This window comes from Molothrus aeneus, chromosome 2 (genome assembly GCF_037042795.1).
Source record: "Molothrus aeneus isolate 106 chromosome 2, BPBGC_Maene_1.0, whole genome shotgun sequence".
In the NCBI taxonomy this organism is placed as follows: domain Eukaryota; kingdom Metazoa; phylum Chordata; class Aves; order Passeriformes; family Icteridae; genus Molothrus; species Molothrus aeneus.
This window is the reverse complement of record NC_089647.1, coordinates 54,856,672-54,871,831: the sequence shown is the minus strand read 5'-3', so window position 1 is coordinate 54,871,831 and position 15,160 is coordinate 54,856,672. Positions and strand designations below refer to the sequence as shown.

The following is a 15,160-nucleotide window of genomic DNA, read 5'->3' as shown; positions in this document are numbered from 1 at the left end:
GGGATTGGTTTCTTCTCCCTGGAAACCAGCGACGGGACAAGAGGCCAAAGCCTTAAACTGCACCGGGAGAGGTTTAGGCTGGACATCAGGGGCAGGTTCTTCTCCGAAAGGGTGGAGTCACCGTCCCTGGCGGTGTTAAAGGAATGACTGGACATGGCACTCGCGCCTAGGTGACATGCTGGGCTTTGGTCACGGGTTGGCCCGGACGACCCGAGGTCCTTTCCAGGCCACTCTGTGATGCTGTGGATCCTCCTGGCCGCCAGGGGGCGCCATCCCGCCCGCTCGCCCCTCGTGACGCACTTCTCTGCCCCGTGCCCATGACGTCTCTGCCACGCGACGCGGCGCGGCGCGCTCCGAGCCTCCCCCGGAAGCGCCGCCCCGCTCCCGGCGTTCCGCCGCGCTCCGGGCGCCGCTCCCGGCCCGTCCCGGCCCGGCCGCCCGTCCCGCCGCCGGCAGCATGCTGGAGCCGCCGCCCGCGGAGCCGCCGCCCTCGGGCAGGGACGTGCGCGACCGCCTCAGCCTCTGGGACCGCCGCCCGCAGCCCACCGCGCCGCTCAGCGACCGCCAGACCGACTCGGTGCTGGAGCTGAAGGCGGCGGCCGAGAACCTGCCGGTGCCGGCCGAGGTGAGGCGGCGGCACTGCCCGGTCCGGAGGGGCGGAGGGCGGGAGCGAGGGCGAGGGCGGGAGTGGCCGCGGTGCCACGTCGTCAGGCGGGCGGCGGTGACGGCCCAGAGCGGCTGGGCCTGCGGGGCCGCGGCCGCTGCTGCGGGGGGCTCAGCTGCGCTTCGCGTTCTGGGTCGCGCCCGCAGCCGCGTCCTCAACCTCCCCCCTCCCTCCCTCGGGAGGGCTCCCTCTCTGGGAGCCTCCTGCCGCCCCGCCTGGCAGGGGTTTGTGAGGCAGCGGTGGGAGCTTTCCCCGAGAATCCACGGGCTTTCTCTGCCCGCCCTCGCCGCTTCCCTCAGACCACCGGCATTTGTCCTGCTGAAGTTGGGAACTTCAGTCGTGAAGTTCATTCTTTTGGTCTTAAATTGATCCTTACTAATGCATGGCTTCTGGCGCCAACGTTATTTCCTGGTACGAATTGCAGGCTCTCGATTGAGCTGAGGAAAGCGAGGAATAGGGGTAAAAAGGTTAAAAATTTGTCAGCACCGTAGAATACATGGCCTCCCACGGTGTAAAATTCCAAACTCTGATAAAGTGATTACTTATGAACGTTCCCTTTTCTGCAAAGGGGAGTGGAACAGAATGCTTGCATTCCTAAGTGCACTTTTCAGGAGAGGATTTGTATTTAAACAGGATTGTAGTGTAAGATAAGTGCCATAAAATCAACAAAGCCTGCTCTCAGCAAGTATCTGAAAGCTCAGAACTGGAAAAGGGAGAGTATAAAGCCATTCCTTCCTCAAATGCACCTGTTTCATTTAATCCTTCCTGGTTGTGCTTTTTTGTGTCAGCAGAATGCAAAAAGTAAATATTGGCAGGCATCCAAAATGATGGTAGAAGGACATCCTGCTGCCAGAGGATGTTTTTAAGGATCTAAACCAGCTTTGCAACAAGGCAGGTACTGTATTTGCCAGTGAGGACAGCAGCAAAGCCAAGACATTGAGTTCTTCAGAGACCTGGGACAGTGTTGTGTCAGCTGTCCTGAAACAGCAGGCTCTGATGGATTCACCTTTCCCTCTGTATTAGACACCAGAGGAACCCTGGCTGCCCTGCTGGGGTCAGCCCTGTTTTGGGTGGAGAGGTGTGTGGAAGTTGGACAATATATGGCAATCTGTTTTTTTCTCAAATAGTTGAAATACTGATGGCTCTTTTTCTGTTGGGCTAATATTACCAGGCAGGGAATATTTTACTAAGCGAGTTGTTTTCTAGAGAGATACCAATTCGTAGTTAAGCAGTGTTTTCTGGTTTTACCTTACTGATGTTCTCAGAAAACATACAATTCATCATCATGTAATTGAAGAGGGTATTATATTAGTTAAGTGTATATAATAGTATTTTTCTTCTTGAATTAATTTTTTCCATATAGACTAATTAGTAGTCTCTGATCATACTTAAATACAATTTACCTCGAGTTAATTTTTTCCATGTTTTTCTTGCTTAAACAAAATAATTGTGACTAAAAAATAATTCCTGTTCAGCAGAGCTATTCCTTGTCTTCTGAATAAATTATGACAGCGATCTTGAATTTTCCTTGAATGTCTGGCAAAAAAACCTGACAGTTCCTGTGTGGTGTTTCTAAATGTGTGGATGTTGTAGTTGTTGGTGTAATGGTTGGACTCAGTGGTCTCAGAGGTTTTTTCTAAACTTAATGTTTCAGTGATTATCATATTGATAGGTAAAATGTCCATTGCATTTTTTTCTTCAAAAGTAGATGCCTGTAATTTTCTTATCCTACTGGTTTGGATTGCTTTATAGTTGAGCTGCACCTATGAAGGGATTCTCAGTGAGTTATCTGACCAAAGTTTGTGGTGTTTTGTGAGCAGCTGCCCATCGAGGACTTGTGCAGCCTGACGTCCCAGTCGCTGCCTGTTCTGCTGACAGCTGCAGTGCCAGAATCCACAGAGGATGTCCTTCTGAAGGGATTTGCAGCTCTAGGGATGGAGGATGAAAGAATTGAAACAGCACAGCAGGTAAGTGAATGACCTCCAAGATGCAGTGATCTTCAGAGAATTCTGTTAGTTTCTGTGTGTCTCACCTAGCTTTTGGTGGGTTTGCTAAACCTTTTGGGCTGTTTTCAAGATGCATAAGGGGGAGCTTGGGGGGAAAACAACACTGAAGTCTTAGCTCTGAAGTGACAGGTACTTTTTGCATTTGGAGTGGAAACTAATGTGAGAATAAGGCACCCCTTCAGTAAAGTGGTGTTGCTCTTGAAGTAGAAGAACGTACACTATCTAATGTGATACCCTTGTTCTTGTGCAAATAAAGCCAGATGAAATCCAGTCTTTACCATTTTAACTCAGTGAAGGAATAGAATGGAGTATTTCAGTTGGAATGGACCCGCAGTGAGGAATTAGTTTCCTAGATTAATAACTGAATTCTGAAACAGCTCTGTTTTTAACAAAAGCTCATCTTCATTTCATAGATCATAGATTTGATTTTTTTAATTGATTGCATGTGATATCTATATTGTTCACACCATAAAATCTCTTCTAGTTCTTCTCCTGGTTTGCTCAGGTGCAAACACAGATGGATCAAGATGAAGGTGCCAAGTATAGGTACGTGCTCTTCCTCAGTTCTTTTCACTATAAGCAGTTCCACCCTTGAAGGACTTCATCTTGTCCATTAATGTTACCACATGTTCACATTCAGCTGGTGGGGAGTGGGGGAATGTGTGGGAGCAGCTGAGGCTTTCCAAGGCTGTGTACCTCACTCCCAAAGGCCACTGCCCAAGAGGCAGAGCAGTTAAGGGGATGCAGATTTCCTTCTGAACTGCCCAGTATAGGCAGGTGGAAATTAGTTTTGGCTTACAGACAGGGCTGTAGACAAAGGCAGTCTAAGAGCTTTCCTATGATTTTTCAATTGCTGCTGCTATTGGAATGTCATCCTCTGATTGTGACTAAAAAATAATGAATATCTGTGTAAGCAGATGTGGCTGGTGGTAATTTCTGTTGTCACCATTTGGCTCATCAGTCACTATGGTTGTCATTCTGTATCTACATTCCCTGCATTCCTTGATACTTTGCTCAACTCCAGTTTAGAGTCTTGCCATTCTCATCTGTTTCTGTGTAACTGACTTTTCCGTCAGGCTCAGCAGAACCCTTTCCCTCTGACTTCAACAGTTACTCCTTGGGAATCTGAAGTACAGCTAAATGGCTTAGCTACATCTGCTCATGGCTTTTATAGAAACTGGCTTCTGTTTTGACACTTCACAAACTTGCCCTTGGCCACAAGGAGATGCTGCTGTACTCCCTCTTCCATTTTTCCTCTGCTTTTCTTTGGGCTATTTCTTTCTCTTTTGCTCTGACATTTGAGGACATGGCTTTTCTTAAAAGCAGAGGGTGAGGCATATACTGATCCTGTGATCTGCTCATTAAGAACCTACAAGGAGTAGCAGGCTTGCACTTTGTCAGTTGGCATGTTTGTAACGGTGCACACAGGTGCTCAAATGTTCCATGGATGCACAGTGGTTTGTAGGATGGCCAGTATGCTATTCTCTGCAGGAGTCCAAAGGTGCAGAAGGAAAATGAATAATTTCTTTGCCTGTTGCACATGGATAAAGGGAATTGCATTACTTGCAGCTTTGTACATGATAAAGTAGAACTCTGAAGTTTTAGCTGACATCCAACAGTAATTAATTTTTAATATGCTTTAGATAAGCTGAATGCTTGACATAACATCTAGTTATCATTTAGAGGTTTTGTCTGCATTGAGCCTTGGACAAATCTGGTGACACTAGACCCTCTATCTATTTCATCTAAGCCTCTTTCAATCCTCTCAGTAAGTTTTGAATCCTCTAGATAATTTCAGCTCCTTCAGGAGAGAAAAAGTAATTTCTAAATGGAAAGTGAAAATGAGTAGAAGAGACCCAAATTAATACGCCTGTTGGGAGCAAGGCAGGTAGAATTTGGCTGCTTGCAGAAGTCAGTGTGTTTGTGCTGCCCATTTAGACAGTATTCACATGCTCCAGACCAGCTGTGGTGCAAGCTGCTGCTTTCTAGGTAGGCTTGCTGTAAGGAATGTCAGGGAGATGGAGTAGCTATTCCAGACCCTTCAGCTCTGTTATTTCTGAGATAATGAAACATCTGCTTTTTGTGCACTCTTGCTTGATGCAAGTGATCTCCTATTCCTGGAAGGAGAAAAGTGGTGGCAGTGTCCCTGCAGGCAGCTGGATTTGCAAATACAGAAAGGGAAATTTTACTTCTGTTATCTGTTGATTCTCTTTTTTCTAGACAGATGAGGGATTACTTGTCTGGCTTTCAGGAGCAGTGTGATGCTATCTTGGATGATGTGAATAGTGCCCTTCAGCACTTGGAGTCACTGCAAAAACAGTATCTTTTTGTGTCCACAAAGACAGGAACACTGCATGAGGCCTGTGAACAGCTTTTGAAAGAGCAGGTAATCTTTGATGGAAGGATTACTGGGAGCTGCTAAGACATCGTAAATGACAGTTTCATTTTCTTGGGCTGGGAAAACATGTGAGCTGTGGTAACAATGCATCCATTTGCTTTGGACCTAATTTTTTGGGAGTGTTTCACCTGAAACTGGGATGTCAGGCTCTGCAGTCAAATATTCAGTATGTGTCAATATATATTTTAATGAAGAAAGTTAGCTGAGGGCAGTTTTTGTTGCCTGACTAATGCAAACTGTATTGGAATTAATAATTCATATCATTTGCAGAAATATTTTGAGCTGCTTTCTGCAAGATCCTTAAAGTTGGGAACTTATTTCCCAGATACTTTCTTTTCCTGATGAACTGCTGCAACAGCGATACAACGAATGTTTTTTTTCATAGTCAGACTGGATAAGAGATGTTTTAAGACTCCAGTCCTGAGATACAGGATTTTTACAATTCTCCGTAGTACTGATGGCAGCACTGCTGTTTGTATGCAGCATTGTCTGTGGGATACTGACAAACCTGTAGTATATATTATTTTAAATACACTACTGAAAAAAATGTGTCAGTCTCTGGCAAAAGAGCAAGAGAGCACTGGTGTATTTTGCATCTTTTGTTGGACTTAATTAGTTGCAAGTTGCTTGGAGCTATTGAGCAATGGTGTGTGCTGAAAGTTGAAAGGGAGGCTTAATAATTTTATACATTATATATTATATGCACGTGTGTGTATATATATATTTAAGCCACTTGCTAGGTTGATAATTTTCTTTTATTTATTGTTTCTTTAATAGTCAGAACTTGTTGACCTGGCTGAAAATATCCAGCAGAAACTTTCTTACTTTAATGAGCTGGAAAATATCAACACTGTAAGTATTATTTCATTGTTAATAGTCTTAGAAAATGAAAGTATACCAGTCTGTTGAACTTAGTCACCAACAGTAATGTGCTTAGGTTCCTTACAATGATGCTTTGTCTTGTTTTCCAAAGAAATTGAATTCCCCTACGCTGTCCGTGAACAGTGAAGGATTCATTCCCATGCTGGCTAAGCTTGATGATTGTATTGCATATATTTCATCACATGTAAGTCATTCTGTATTTTTGGTTAAAAATGTCACAACTATGTGTTCATACTTTTCTAATGTTTTTTTTTTCCTATAAGAAGTTTTCTATGCCAAATACAGGAAGAAGTTAAGGATGGTGCTTTATAAATGTAGGAAATTTTTATTGAATATACTTATTATTCTTCTTAATTTTTGTAAAATACTGCTTTTAGTTTGTACAAGCTGGCTACTTATGTATTTTAAGTTTTGATAAATTTTTGACTCTTACTATTTCTATTTAAAATGGATTTTTTTTCTTTCTTTCAGCCAAATTTTAAAGACTATCCTGTATATTTGACGAAGTTTAAACAATGCCTTTCTAAAGCTATGCACCTTATCAAGACATACACTGTGAATACACTACAGAACCTCACAACCCAGTTAATGAAAAGGGTAAGGTGAACCAGCGAGTGGGAAGTGGAGCTGTACTGAAATGCCTATTATAACATCAAAGAGTTCTCTTTTTACTTTTTTTGAAGGTGGGATGTGTCAGCAGACTTTTGTGAAAATAGGTCAGGGCAAACACTATGGTGTTTGTGTAGGTTGTCCAATACTCAGCCAAGTATGAGGGAGATCTAGTGATCCAAAAGATTGAAAAGTAGGAATAATTAAAAAATGATGGAAATTGAAGAAGATGAAGTCAGTGAATTGAAGTAGGTGAGCAGTAAGCTAGTGAAGGCCAGGGATGGATGAAGGACTGTGTTAGAGACACCAGATGGCCAGACAGTTGCTTTCCTGAACCAGAGTGTGCACTGGAGCTCTGAACTGTCTGCTGGTGTGTTGCCAAATGAGGAAGGTACACAAGAGAAATAGAGGTACTGTGGTGTTTTGTTTTGGAGATGGATTGCTTTGGAGAGAGAGAGAGATTAAAGGGAATACTTGAAAAAAGTGTACAGGAGCTGGGTGTTACTGGATGGTAATTGTAAAGCACAACTCTGAGTTCATACCATGATCATTTTGGTATTACATTCCAGTAAGTATTCTTGGGTGCTCTTGGTCATGTAAATGTTTATTTCTTCTGCAGTGGTTTGTGTGGCTGCAGATAACAACTGTGCCAGGTTCCTGTTAGTTTTCCAGCATTTTTTGTTTCGGTTTAAAGTGTTGACAGTGATGCTAGAGTGTCCCAGGGAAGAGACACCCTGTCCAGGTGTTTACTCCCCCTCACTCCAGGGAGATGTAGGCATAAATGTGAGCAGGGAGGTTTTTTTGGTCACATTAAAATGTTGATAGTCTCATGCTGCAGTGTTCTGGCAGAGCAGAAGGGAGAGAGGAGTGTCTCTTCCTATGCACTGATTCTTTCTCCAAATAATTGTGTACCTTGTGCTCAGTTCTATTACAGGCAAACTTGGTGTCCTTAGGGATAATCAGTGAAACTGAAAGATACTAGAATTGAGAACTGGCACACCAACAAGAAGGGAATTTTAGGCAGTGTTCATGGAAACTTGTGGAAGAGTACTCATAGAGTGAAGATCTTGGTTAAGTGTCATTGAATATTTTTTGTTTGGTACAAAACTAGGTTTTATTAAAAAAAAAGGTATCATAGCTTGGTTTGATGCCAGTGGATTGCCCTGACTGAGCTGAATTTAAACAAAATTGAACATCTCTGATAATCAGCATGTCTACAGAAAGAAGTGTGTAACCTAATTTTTGGATTTGAATTGCTGCTTAGGACTTTGAAGTCAGGAAGGATATGTCTTTTAAGAGTCAGATGACCTTTTCCTTTCCATGTACATGGGGGTTTTGTGAATATTTTGTATACTTTGAAACATTAAATGGCTACTTCTGCTAGAAGTGCAGTACTAGATCAGTGTTTTTTAGTTGTGATCAAGTGTTGAGTTTTCCTATTGTAACAGAACAAGACTGTCAGGACTGGAAAGGGGAGTGAGATCTGGATGTTCTTTGGTGATGCACGCATGTGAGTGGAGGTTTTGATGTGACTTTATAGAAGGATGATGAGGTTGCTCACAGGGATGAAAATAGGAGGTGAGGATGTTTTCTTGTCCCCATCATGTTTCTGAAGAAGACCATCTCTTCTCTCTCACTTCAGTAGGGATAAGGAGAGGAAAGCTTGGTGTTTAAACTGGGTCTCTGCTCTGCTTTGTTAGTGCTAGAATTTGTCTTAAGTTCAAGCTGTCTGCTGAGGAGCTGTAGGGGGAGCTGCCTCAAGACTTGACATTCTGGTTGTAACTTGAATGCAAACTGAAACTTAGCTTCTCTGCCTTGGGAACAGCAGATAAAAGGGAAATTTGTTCCATTTTAGTACTACATATTAAGGACCAACAATCACTACTTTCTGGCAGGTCCAGAGAAAATTTTTGTCTCTAATGGAGAATGTCATAATTACTGAAAATGTTCATTTTCCTGTAGAGGCTGTTGGATGAAATGCTTGGGTCGGGTTTTGTTCTTCCATTTGACTTTAAATTCTGAAACCAGCACGCCTTTGTTGGTGGGAAGTGGCAAAGAGCTGTTTCACTATAAGCATAAGCATAAGCAGCCAATACCCTGTTTTAGAGCCTAATTATCTCAGCCATTATATACTAGAAGCCAAATATAGTATTTTGCTTTTTAACCAATTACTCATCTCTTCTTTCAGGATCCTTCAGCTGTGCCAAATTCTGACAATGCCTTCACGCTGTTTTATGTGAAATTCAGAGCAGCTGCTCCCAAAGTCAGAGTAAGTAGCTGGTAACTAACTTTTAAAAAGGAAGTTATGAAAATGAGGCTTGAATTTATTAGTGTGAATGCAGGGATTGCATATTGTGCAAATGTAAATGTCCAAAGATTGCATATTGTATCCGTGCAAAAATACCACAAACTGTTTTCCAATTACTACAAAAAAGTGATTTACTGATAATACTTCTTTCTCTGGTTTTTTTTTGAGTAGACTCTTATTGAACAAGTAGAGCAAAGATCTGAAAAAATGCCAGAGTGAGTATGTCTACATAATTTATCTTCAACAGTTTTAAGTTTTGAAAATATTTACTTTTGTTTAGGTACTGTTAAACACATTATTTGTTTAAAAGAAAGTTTTAAAAATTGAAGTTACATAGACCTAAAGAGGGTATTAGAATGCATTTTATGTGTGCCAGAAAATGATCTTCAGGATGCAGTTACTGTTTTAATTTCTTGGCTAGGTATCAGCAAGTTCTCAATGAAATCCATCAATGTTACCTTGACCAGCGGGAGCTGTTGCTTGGTCCAAGTATCGCTAGCACTGTTACAGAATTAACCAGTCAGAATAACAGAGATCATTGTGCTCTGGTAGGTAAAGTAGTCATGTGTTGTGAAGGTTTTGTCATGTTTTAATCCTCTCTCCCCCAGGAAAAATGAACTTACTTAATTCAGTCATTTACATGCAGAATTGTTACTGTTGTCTGTGAGTTTGAATCACTAACATTCTACTAATATTTTCAAGCCATACATGTTTTGTTTCTGTAAAGACTCCACCCTGTTACAAACCTCACAGAGGGGGGAGGATAAAAAAGAAGCATAAAATGTGGTTACTTCAATTTCAGAAACAAAAAAGGGACAGAAGTTGTACAGTGACCTTTTATTTGGCTAGGAACATCTTTTCAGCCCATACTCTTAGACTTCATCTTGTTGCTTTTGAATTTTACAAACCTTCAGTTTAATCATAGCTGTAATAATCACAGCACAATATATAATAATCATACTTCTAATATCTCTTGTGATACTGATGCAAGGAAAAGAATTTAATAATCAAGTATTTGTATTTCTGTGAATACAGGTACGAAGTGGTTGTGCCTTTATGGTCCATGTATGCCAGGATGAACACCAGCTTTACAATGAGTTCTTCACAAAACCAACACCAAAACTGGAGTAGGTGGTAGATGCTGGTTTTGTTTTACTGGATGTTGTATTTAGTGTGTTGTGATGTAGCAGACAATATTTTGTGGCAAACAGGGCTGTGTTCAAATGGTTTAATAAGAACTAGCAGGATAAAAAATACAGCTCAATCACTTCTAGTGTCAGAATTTGATGTTCTTGTGTTTTCTTCTTTCTTCAAGCAAAGCTGATAGTTCCCATTCTCCATAGGTAATCTTTGCAAATGCTCTGTAGATAGTCTGAAAGAGTTAAAGATATTCAGGTTCTTTGAAAATAGCTGTAGAAGACCACAGCTCTCAGCTGTTTTTGCACAGCCTGTTGCACTAGTGCTTTCATTTACTTCAGTCTGAAGTTAGGCTGTTGAACTCCAGCTATTTTTCTGGAAGGATTTAATGAGCTGCCGTTACTGTCAAGGAATGTTTGCATGTTGCCTGTATTTGGGCTGAACAGAAGGCAGGGTAGTTGATGCCTGACAAGAGCAGTGTCCCAATCTCCCGTGCCTAAACTTAAAAGAGGGGCAGGTTGCTGCTTCACACAGTAATTGCAATGTAAAAGTATTGTTAAGTTTTTTACAACAAACCTGTAATGGTAAAGCAATTGAATAGATTGTGCCCCTCCTCCAGTTTTCTGGTATGTTTTAGTACTGATACTTGATTTTGAAATTTGGGTAGGTCATGTTCCCTTGCTATAAAGTTCCTAACTTAAGTGTATTCCTATTAGTGTAAGTCTAACTTATTAGTGACTAAGCAAGACACTGGTTTTGAGTGTTGCGATGTCTTAAATTGAGTGCAGCCTACGTTAAACAAGTGTGTAACCTGAAAAAAAGACTGCCCAGTACCCTCCCCATCCTTCAAAGCTAAAGGAAAACCAAAACTGCATAAAGCCTCACTAGAGATAAACCACAGTGCCAGACTGGGCCCAGTCTTTTCTGAGGAATTGTGGCCTTGTGTGGGGCATGCTCAGAATTTGAGGTGACTGAAATAAATTTGTTTAAGAATCAGTTTAGCTATCTCAGTCCAAATCCTGGGCTAAACATCCCTAATTGAAATGAGTGTAAAATGTTGTTCAGCCAGAAATATTGTCACTAGTGCTGTTCACACCAAGAATGATAATAGACTTCTGTTTTTTTTTTAAATTTTGATGGAATGTAATTACCTCATTTCCTAAGAACTTGCTTCCCTTTTTTTTTTTGCCCACATCTAAATAAAATATCTTTTAAAAATGTTTCAAATAGTAGCTACTTTATTAGGTTTCTTTTAGCATAATACATGGCCTCATTTTCTTTTCTGCAGTGCTAAGGTGCTCTGAAGAAATTACAGCTAGGTGTCTATGTAGAGATAAGAGTTTACCAAAATTCTACCCAGGAGTAGAGATCTGAGATTGAGTATTGTACTTAATAATAAGGCTGGTGAAACTTTCTTTTTTGTTCTGCTTTTAGCATGGAGAGGTACTGTTTTATCAAGTTGCTTATAGTGCTATAGGATGCAAAGGAAGAGGATTCAAAATGTTTCTTCTGCGTATTTTTCATGAGCATTTTTGTTCCCAGTCTGAGGAACTGAAGTGTCATTGTCCTATTGACAGACATTTTTTGTGAATTAGAAAAAAACAAATAGTGCAGTAAACTCAATATCTTTATCACACTGTCATTATTCAGTGTTCTTGATGTTTATATTTCCAACTCTAGACATTACTTGGATTTTCAGCTACTGGCAATAGCATTAGTGCCTAATATGTGGTTAGTGAGGGGAGCATTGAGAATGGCAAAAATGTCTAGAGTGAGTGCTGTTGATGTCTTAATCAGGATATGCATCACTTTGAACATGAAAGAAAAAATCCATGGAAGTGGGATTTCTGGTGTGTCACTGTATTGATATCATAACTTCAGTTAGATTGGAAAGTGTGTTCTGAGATGATGGTAGCTATGACAGAAAACATTACCAAGCTTCTCCTCCTGCATCCCTCTTTGTGTGCTCCTGATTCTAATACACTTTTGAGTCCTTGCAATCAGATGAGCCTTTTCTCAAGGGAAAATTTAGGTTATGATTCTGAGCTCAGCAAGAGCATTTTCTTACACAGAAGCCAAGTGAACCAGGTTGCAGCATCTTCCCTTTGTGACAGGTTGAGTTGACTGGTTTGTATAGATTTTTTTTAGTTTATTTGGGTTTTAAAAATTTATTTTAAAATTATTTAAAAGCTGTAACACCATGTTTAAGCAGTTGATATGCCACATCCTTTAAAACAAAAACTTTTCCTACTTTGTAGGAAACAGTGGGTTTATGTCTTAAACAGTCTTGTCTGAAGTCTTCTATGACACTTGTTTTTTCACCCTCTTTTCAAAAATCTTTGCCACGAAATAATCTATGTTTGTGATAAAATTTTCTTTTGCTTTCGGGGGATCCTAAAATTATTTTGCTTTGTTTTATTTTTTCTTCATAGTGAACTCTTGGAGAAGTTGTGTCTTTCATTGTATGATGTCTTGAGGCCAATGATCATCCATGTCATTCACTTAGAGACACTTTCTGAGCTCTGTGGGATTCTCAAAAATGAGATGCTTGAGGATCATGTACAGAACAATGGTAACTCATAATTGAAGATTATTGTTTTTAAGTGTCTTCTTAACTGATAAAATTATTCAATTGCATAGTCAGAAATTCTAGATGCTTATTTCTTTCTAGTGGATCTTAACCTCATGTTTGACATGTTTGTGTAAAATTAATTATGCTTTTTCATTTATAGTGAAGGTCTGTATATTTGGGTCTGTGCATAACATCATTTTAACTAATGTACTGATGCTTGTCTTGTTTTCTCTAGATTGTACAACTGCTAGCAAGCATCCACCTTGTGTATATCCATGCACTAGGGTTAATTTAAATTAACTTTTTAAATTAACGAACTACTTTCACTTGGCCCTGCTAATGCATCATCCATGTAGAGCTTTCTGCATAATGGTGATAAAGGAATTTAAACTGATTTTTTTTTCAATTCTCCTTAACATCATGTTTCCCAGATTAGAAATTGTAACTTCAGCAGAGGAGTTAAGTAGCAGGGTAGATTTTGGAGTTTTGTAAGTATGCAGAGTCCAAAGTCTCATAGGAGTGAGCCAACCTGGGGTCTCATTTCATAGTATGACCAGTGCATAATAGAATCCTTTCACAGTCTTAATTGCATCAGGCAGTAAATAGAAATCATCCTTGGTACCCGGTATATCACCCAGTGTAGCTGCTTGTCACTGAAGCTGTGCCAGTAATCATGAAGAATTGTTCACTTTCCTGGAAGTATAATTGTAACACTGTTGGGAATGAGCAAAACTTTGCTGATGTAATAATTTTTGGCTTATCATAAGTGTCTTACTACAACTTAAATTTGGGCTGATACAATAATTCTTAAGTTTGATGGGAGCTGCATTGGTTTATCTGTTTTTATCAGCTCCCAACAGTCACACCACAGGTATTGGCTGTGATGGAACCAAAGCCATCTTGCTTTGTTGTTCCCACCAAAATTCCACTTAAGTACCCAGGTCTGAAATAAATAGAACACTTAATTCTGAGAAGACATCTGATGTCATCAGTGTGAGGTTGCATTTTCATAGCCTAATGAAAATCTGGGGAGCCAAAGCAACTGCAACATGGAGTTCAGTAAATTCCTTGTTTGTCACAAATTTGTCTGCATACCGCTGTTCCAAAAATACCCTGACTCCATCTGCAGCAAGCCAGGTTTTTATGGTCATATGTGTGATACTTCAGATTTGTGTTTCTATAAGCTTGTTGTGTCATTAACAATTTGTGCCTGTTCTTACCTTTGTCAGCTGAACAACTGGGTGCCTTTGCAGCTGGTGTCAAGCAGATGTTGGAAGATGTGCAGGAGCGCCTTGTCTACAGGACACACATTTACATTCAGACTGACATCACTGGCTACAAGCCCGCGCCGGGCGATCTCGCCTATCCTGACAAGCTGGAGATGATGGAGGTACAGCCTCAGCTGCTTCATTGGCCTTGACTTTGTACATGCAGTGTATGCAGTTATGCAATACAGTGCTTTGCAGCTTGGGTTTTCCTGTTCTTAGGTGTATTTGGTGTTACTAGCATTTTCAAATTGACACCTGCTGATTAAATTATGGCCCTGAACTAGATGTCAACATTCTATGTCAAACTTAGTGACAATAGCAGTAGTTCTCACAGTTAACAGTTTTATCAAAACTTGAAGCTTCTGAATTTTTATTTACATTCATAAGTAATAGTATTACCCAATGTATTTTCTAGTTGAGCTGGAATTGAAGAGATGCTTTAGACAGTCCTGGTTAGCTGCAAGTTTAAGAATTACTGGTCAACCAGCTTTTGGTAGGCATGTGTGTACCCTATGCTCAGGCAGTGTGAGAGTAGACTTGCTTTAGATAATTTAACATGTTAGCAATAGCTTCCAGAAGCCCTTTTCAAGTTCTTATCAGTATTAGCCATTTTTTTAGTAATTCCAAGTCCTTTGAGTCAATGTTCCTGTTGAAATGGATCAAACTAATTCTACTTACTTTAAAAGGTTAATACTATATTGATGAAAGTTTCAGAATGAAACAACTCACAGAAATAAATAAATGCCCAATTAGAAACCTTTCATGAGTTTTTGACTAGAACAAGCTACAACTGCATGAAGACTAAACAGAAGCAGTAAAGCATAGTAAAGATCCCCCTCCAAAAAACTCTTGCCATTCACTTTATAATGGGAGGCCCAAGCTGTCAAAGGACTGAGGTGACTGAGAATGGCCTTTCCAACATGGACTGGCAAGATCCAAATTTTATTGCTGTATTCTGTTTTCCACAGCTGCCAGAATAGCTGGTGGTGCTTAGAAAACTGTAGGACTTAGTTCCAGGTGACCAGTTGGTAGAAAGCTGCTGCTTGACTTCAGAATCAGAACATTACTTATAAAAAACACAGAATCTAGCTATTTATCTGTCTGTCTGTCTTATCTCTCTCTTCTCTCTACCTACCTACCTAGCTAAAATACATGTATTTTGCTGTGGGCTGAAAGACATTAACATTGTCTGACTGTACCTTACTGGGCTCAATTCTTGTCTGCAAACAGAAAATTGTGAGAAAATTACCAGTAGTGAGCTCATGTTGCTATGATATTGTCTTTATACACATACATCTAAAGCTTTTGTTGTACTG

General features: G+C 40.5%; 1 protein-coding gene across 2 annotated transcripts in view; it reads left to right on the top strand.

Annotated features, from left to right (window-relative positions):
* Positions 1 to 457: 457 nt before the first annotated feature.
* The window catches only part of COG3 (component of oligomeric golgi complex 3), a 30,680-nt gene continuing 15,977 nt past the window's right edge, over positions 458 to 15,160 (top strand). Inside the window, exons 1-13 of one of the 2 annotated variants that reach the window (XM_066545009.1) lie at positions 458 to 625; positions 2,485 to 2,631; positions 3,155 to 3,216; positions 4,891 to 5,056; positions 5,846 to 5,920; positions 6,042 to 6,134; positions 6,422 to 6,547; positions 8,748 to 8,828; positions 9,039 to 9,082; positions 9,289 to 9,415; positions 9,903 to 9,994; positions 12,437 to 12,576; positions 13,806 to 13,966. In XM_066545009.1, coding sequence (XP_066401106.1) covers positions 458 to 625; positions 2,485 to 2,631; positions 3,155 to 3,216; positions 4,891 to 5,056; positions 5,846 to 5,920; positions 6,042 to 6,134; positions 6,422 to 6,547; positions 8,748 to 8,828; positions 9,039 to 9,082; positions 9,289 to 9,415; positions 9,903 to 9,994; positions 12,437 to 12,576; positions 13,806 to 13,966 — 1,482 coding nt within the window. Of the gene's footprint in view, positions 626 to 2,484; positions 2,632 to 3,154; positions 3,217 to 4,890; positions 5,057 to 5,845; positions 5,921 to 6,041; positions 6,135 to 6,421; positions 6,548 to 8,747; positions 8,829 to 9,038; positions 9,083 to 9,288; positions 9,416 to 9,902; positions 9,995 to 12,436; positions 12,577 to 13,805; positions 13,967 to 15,160 lie in introns of those variants that run through there. The other variant, XM_066545010.1, reaches the window with a different exon arrangement.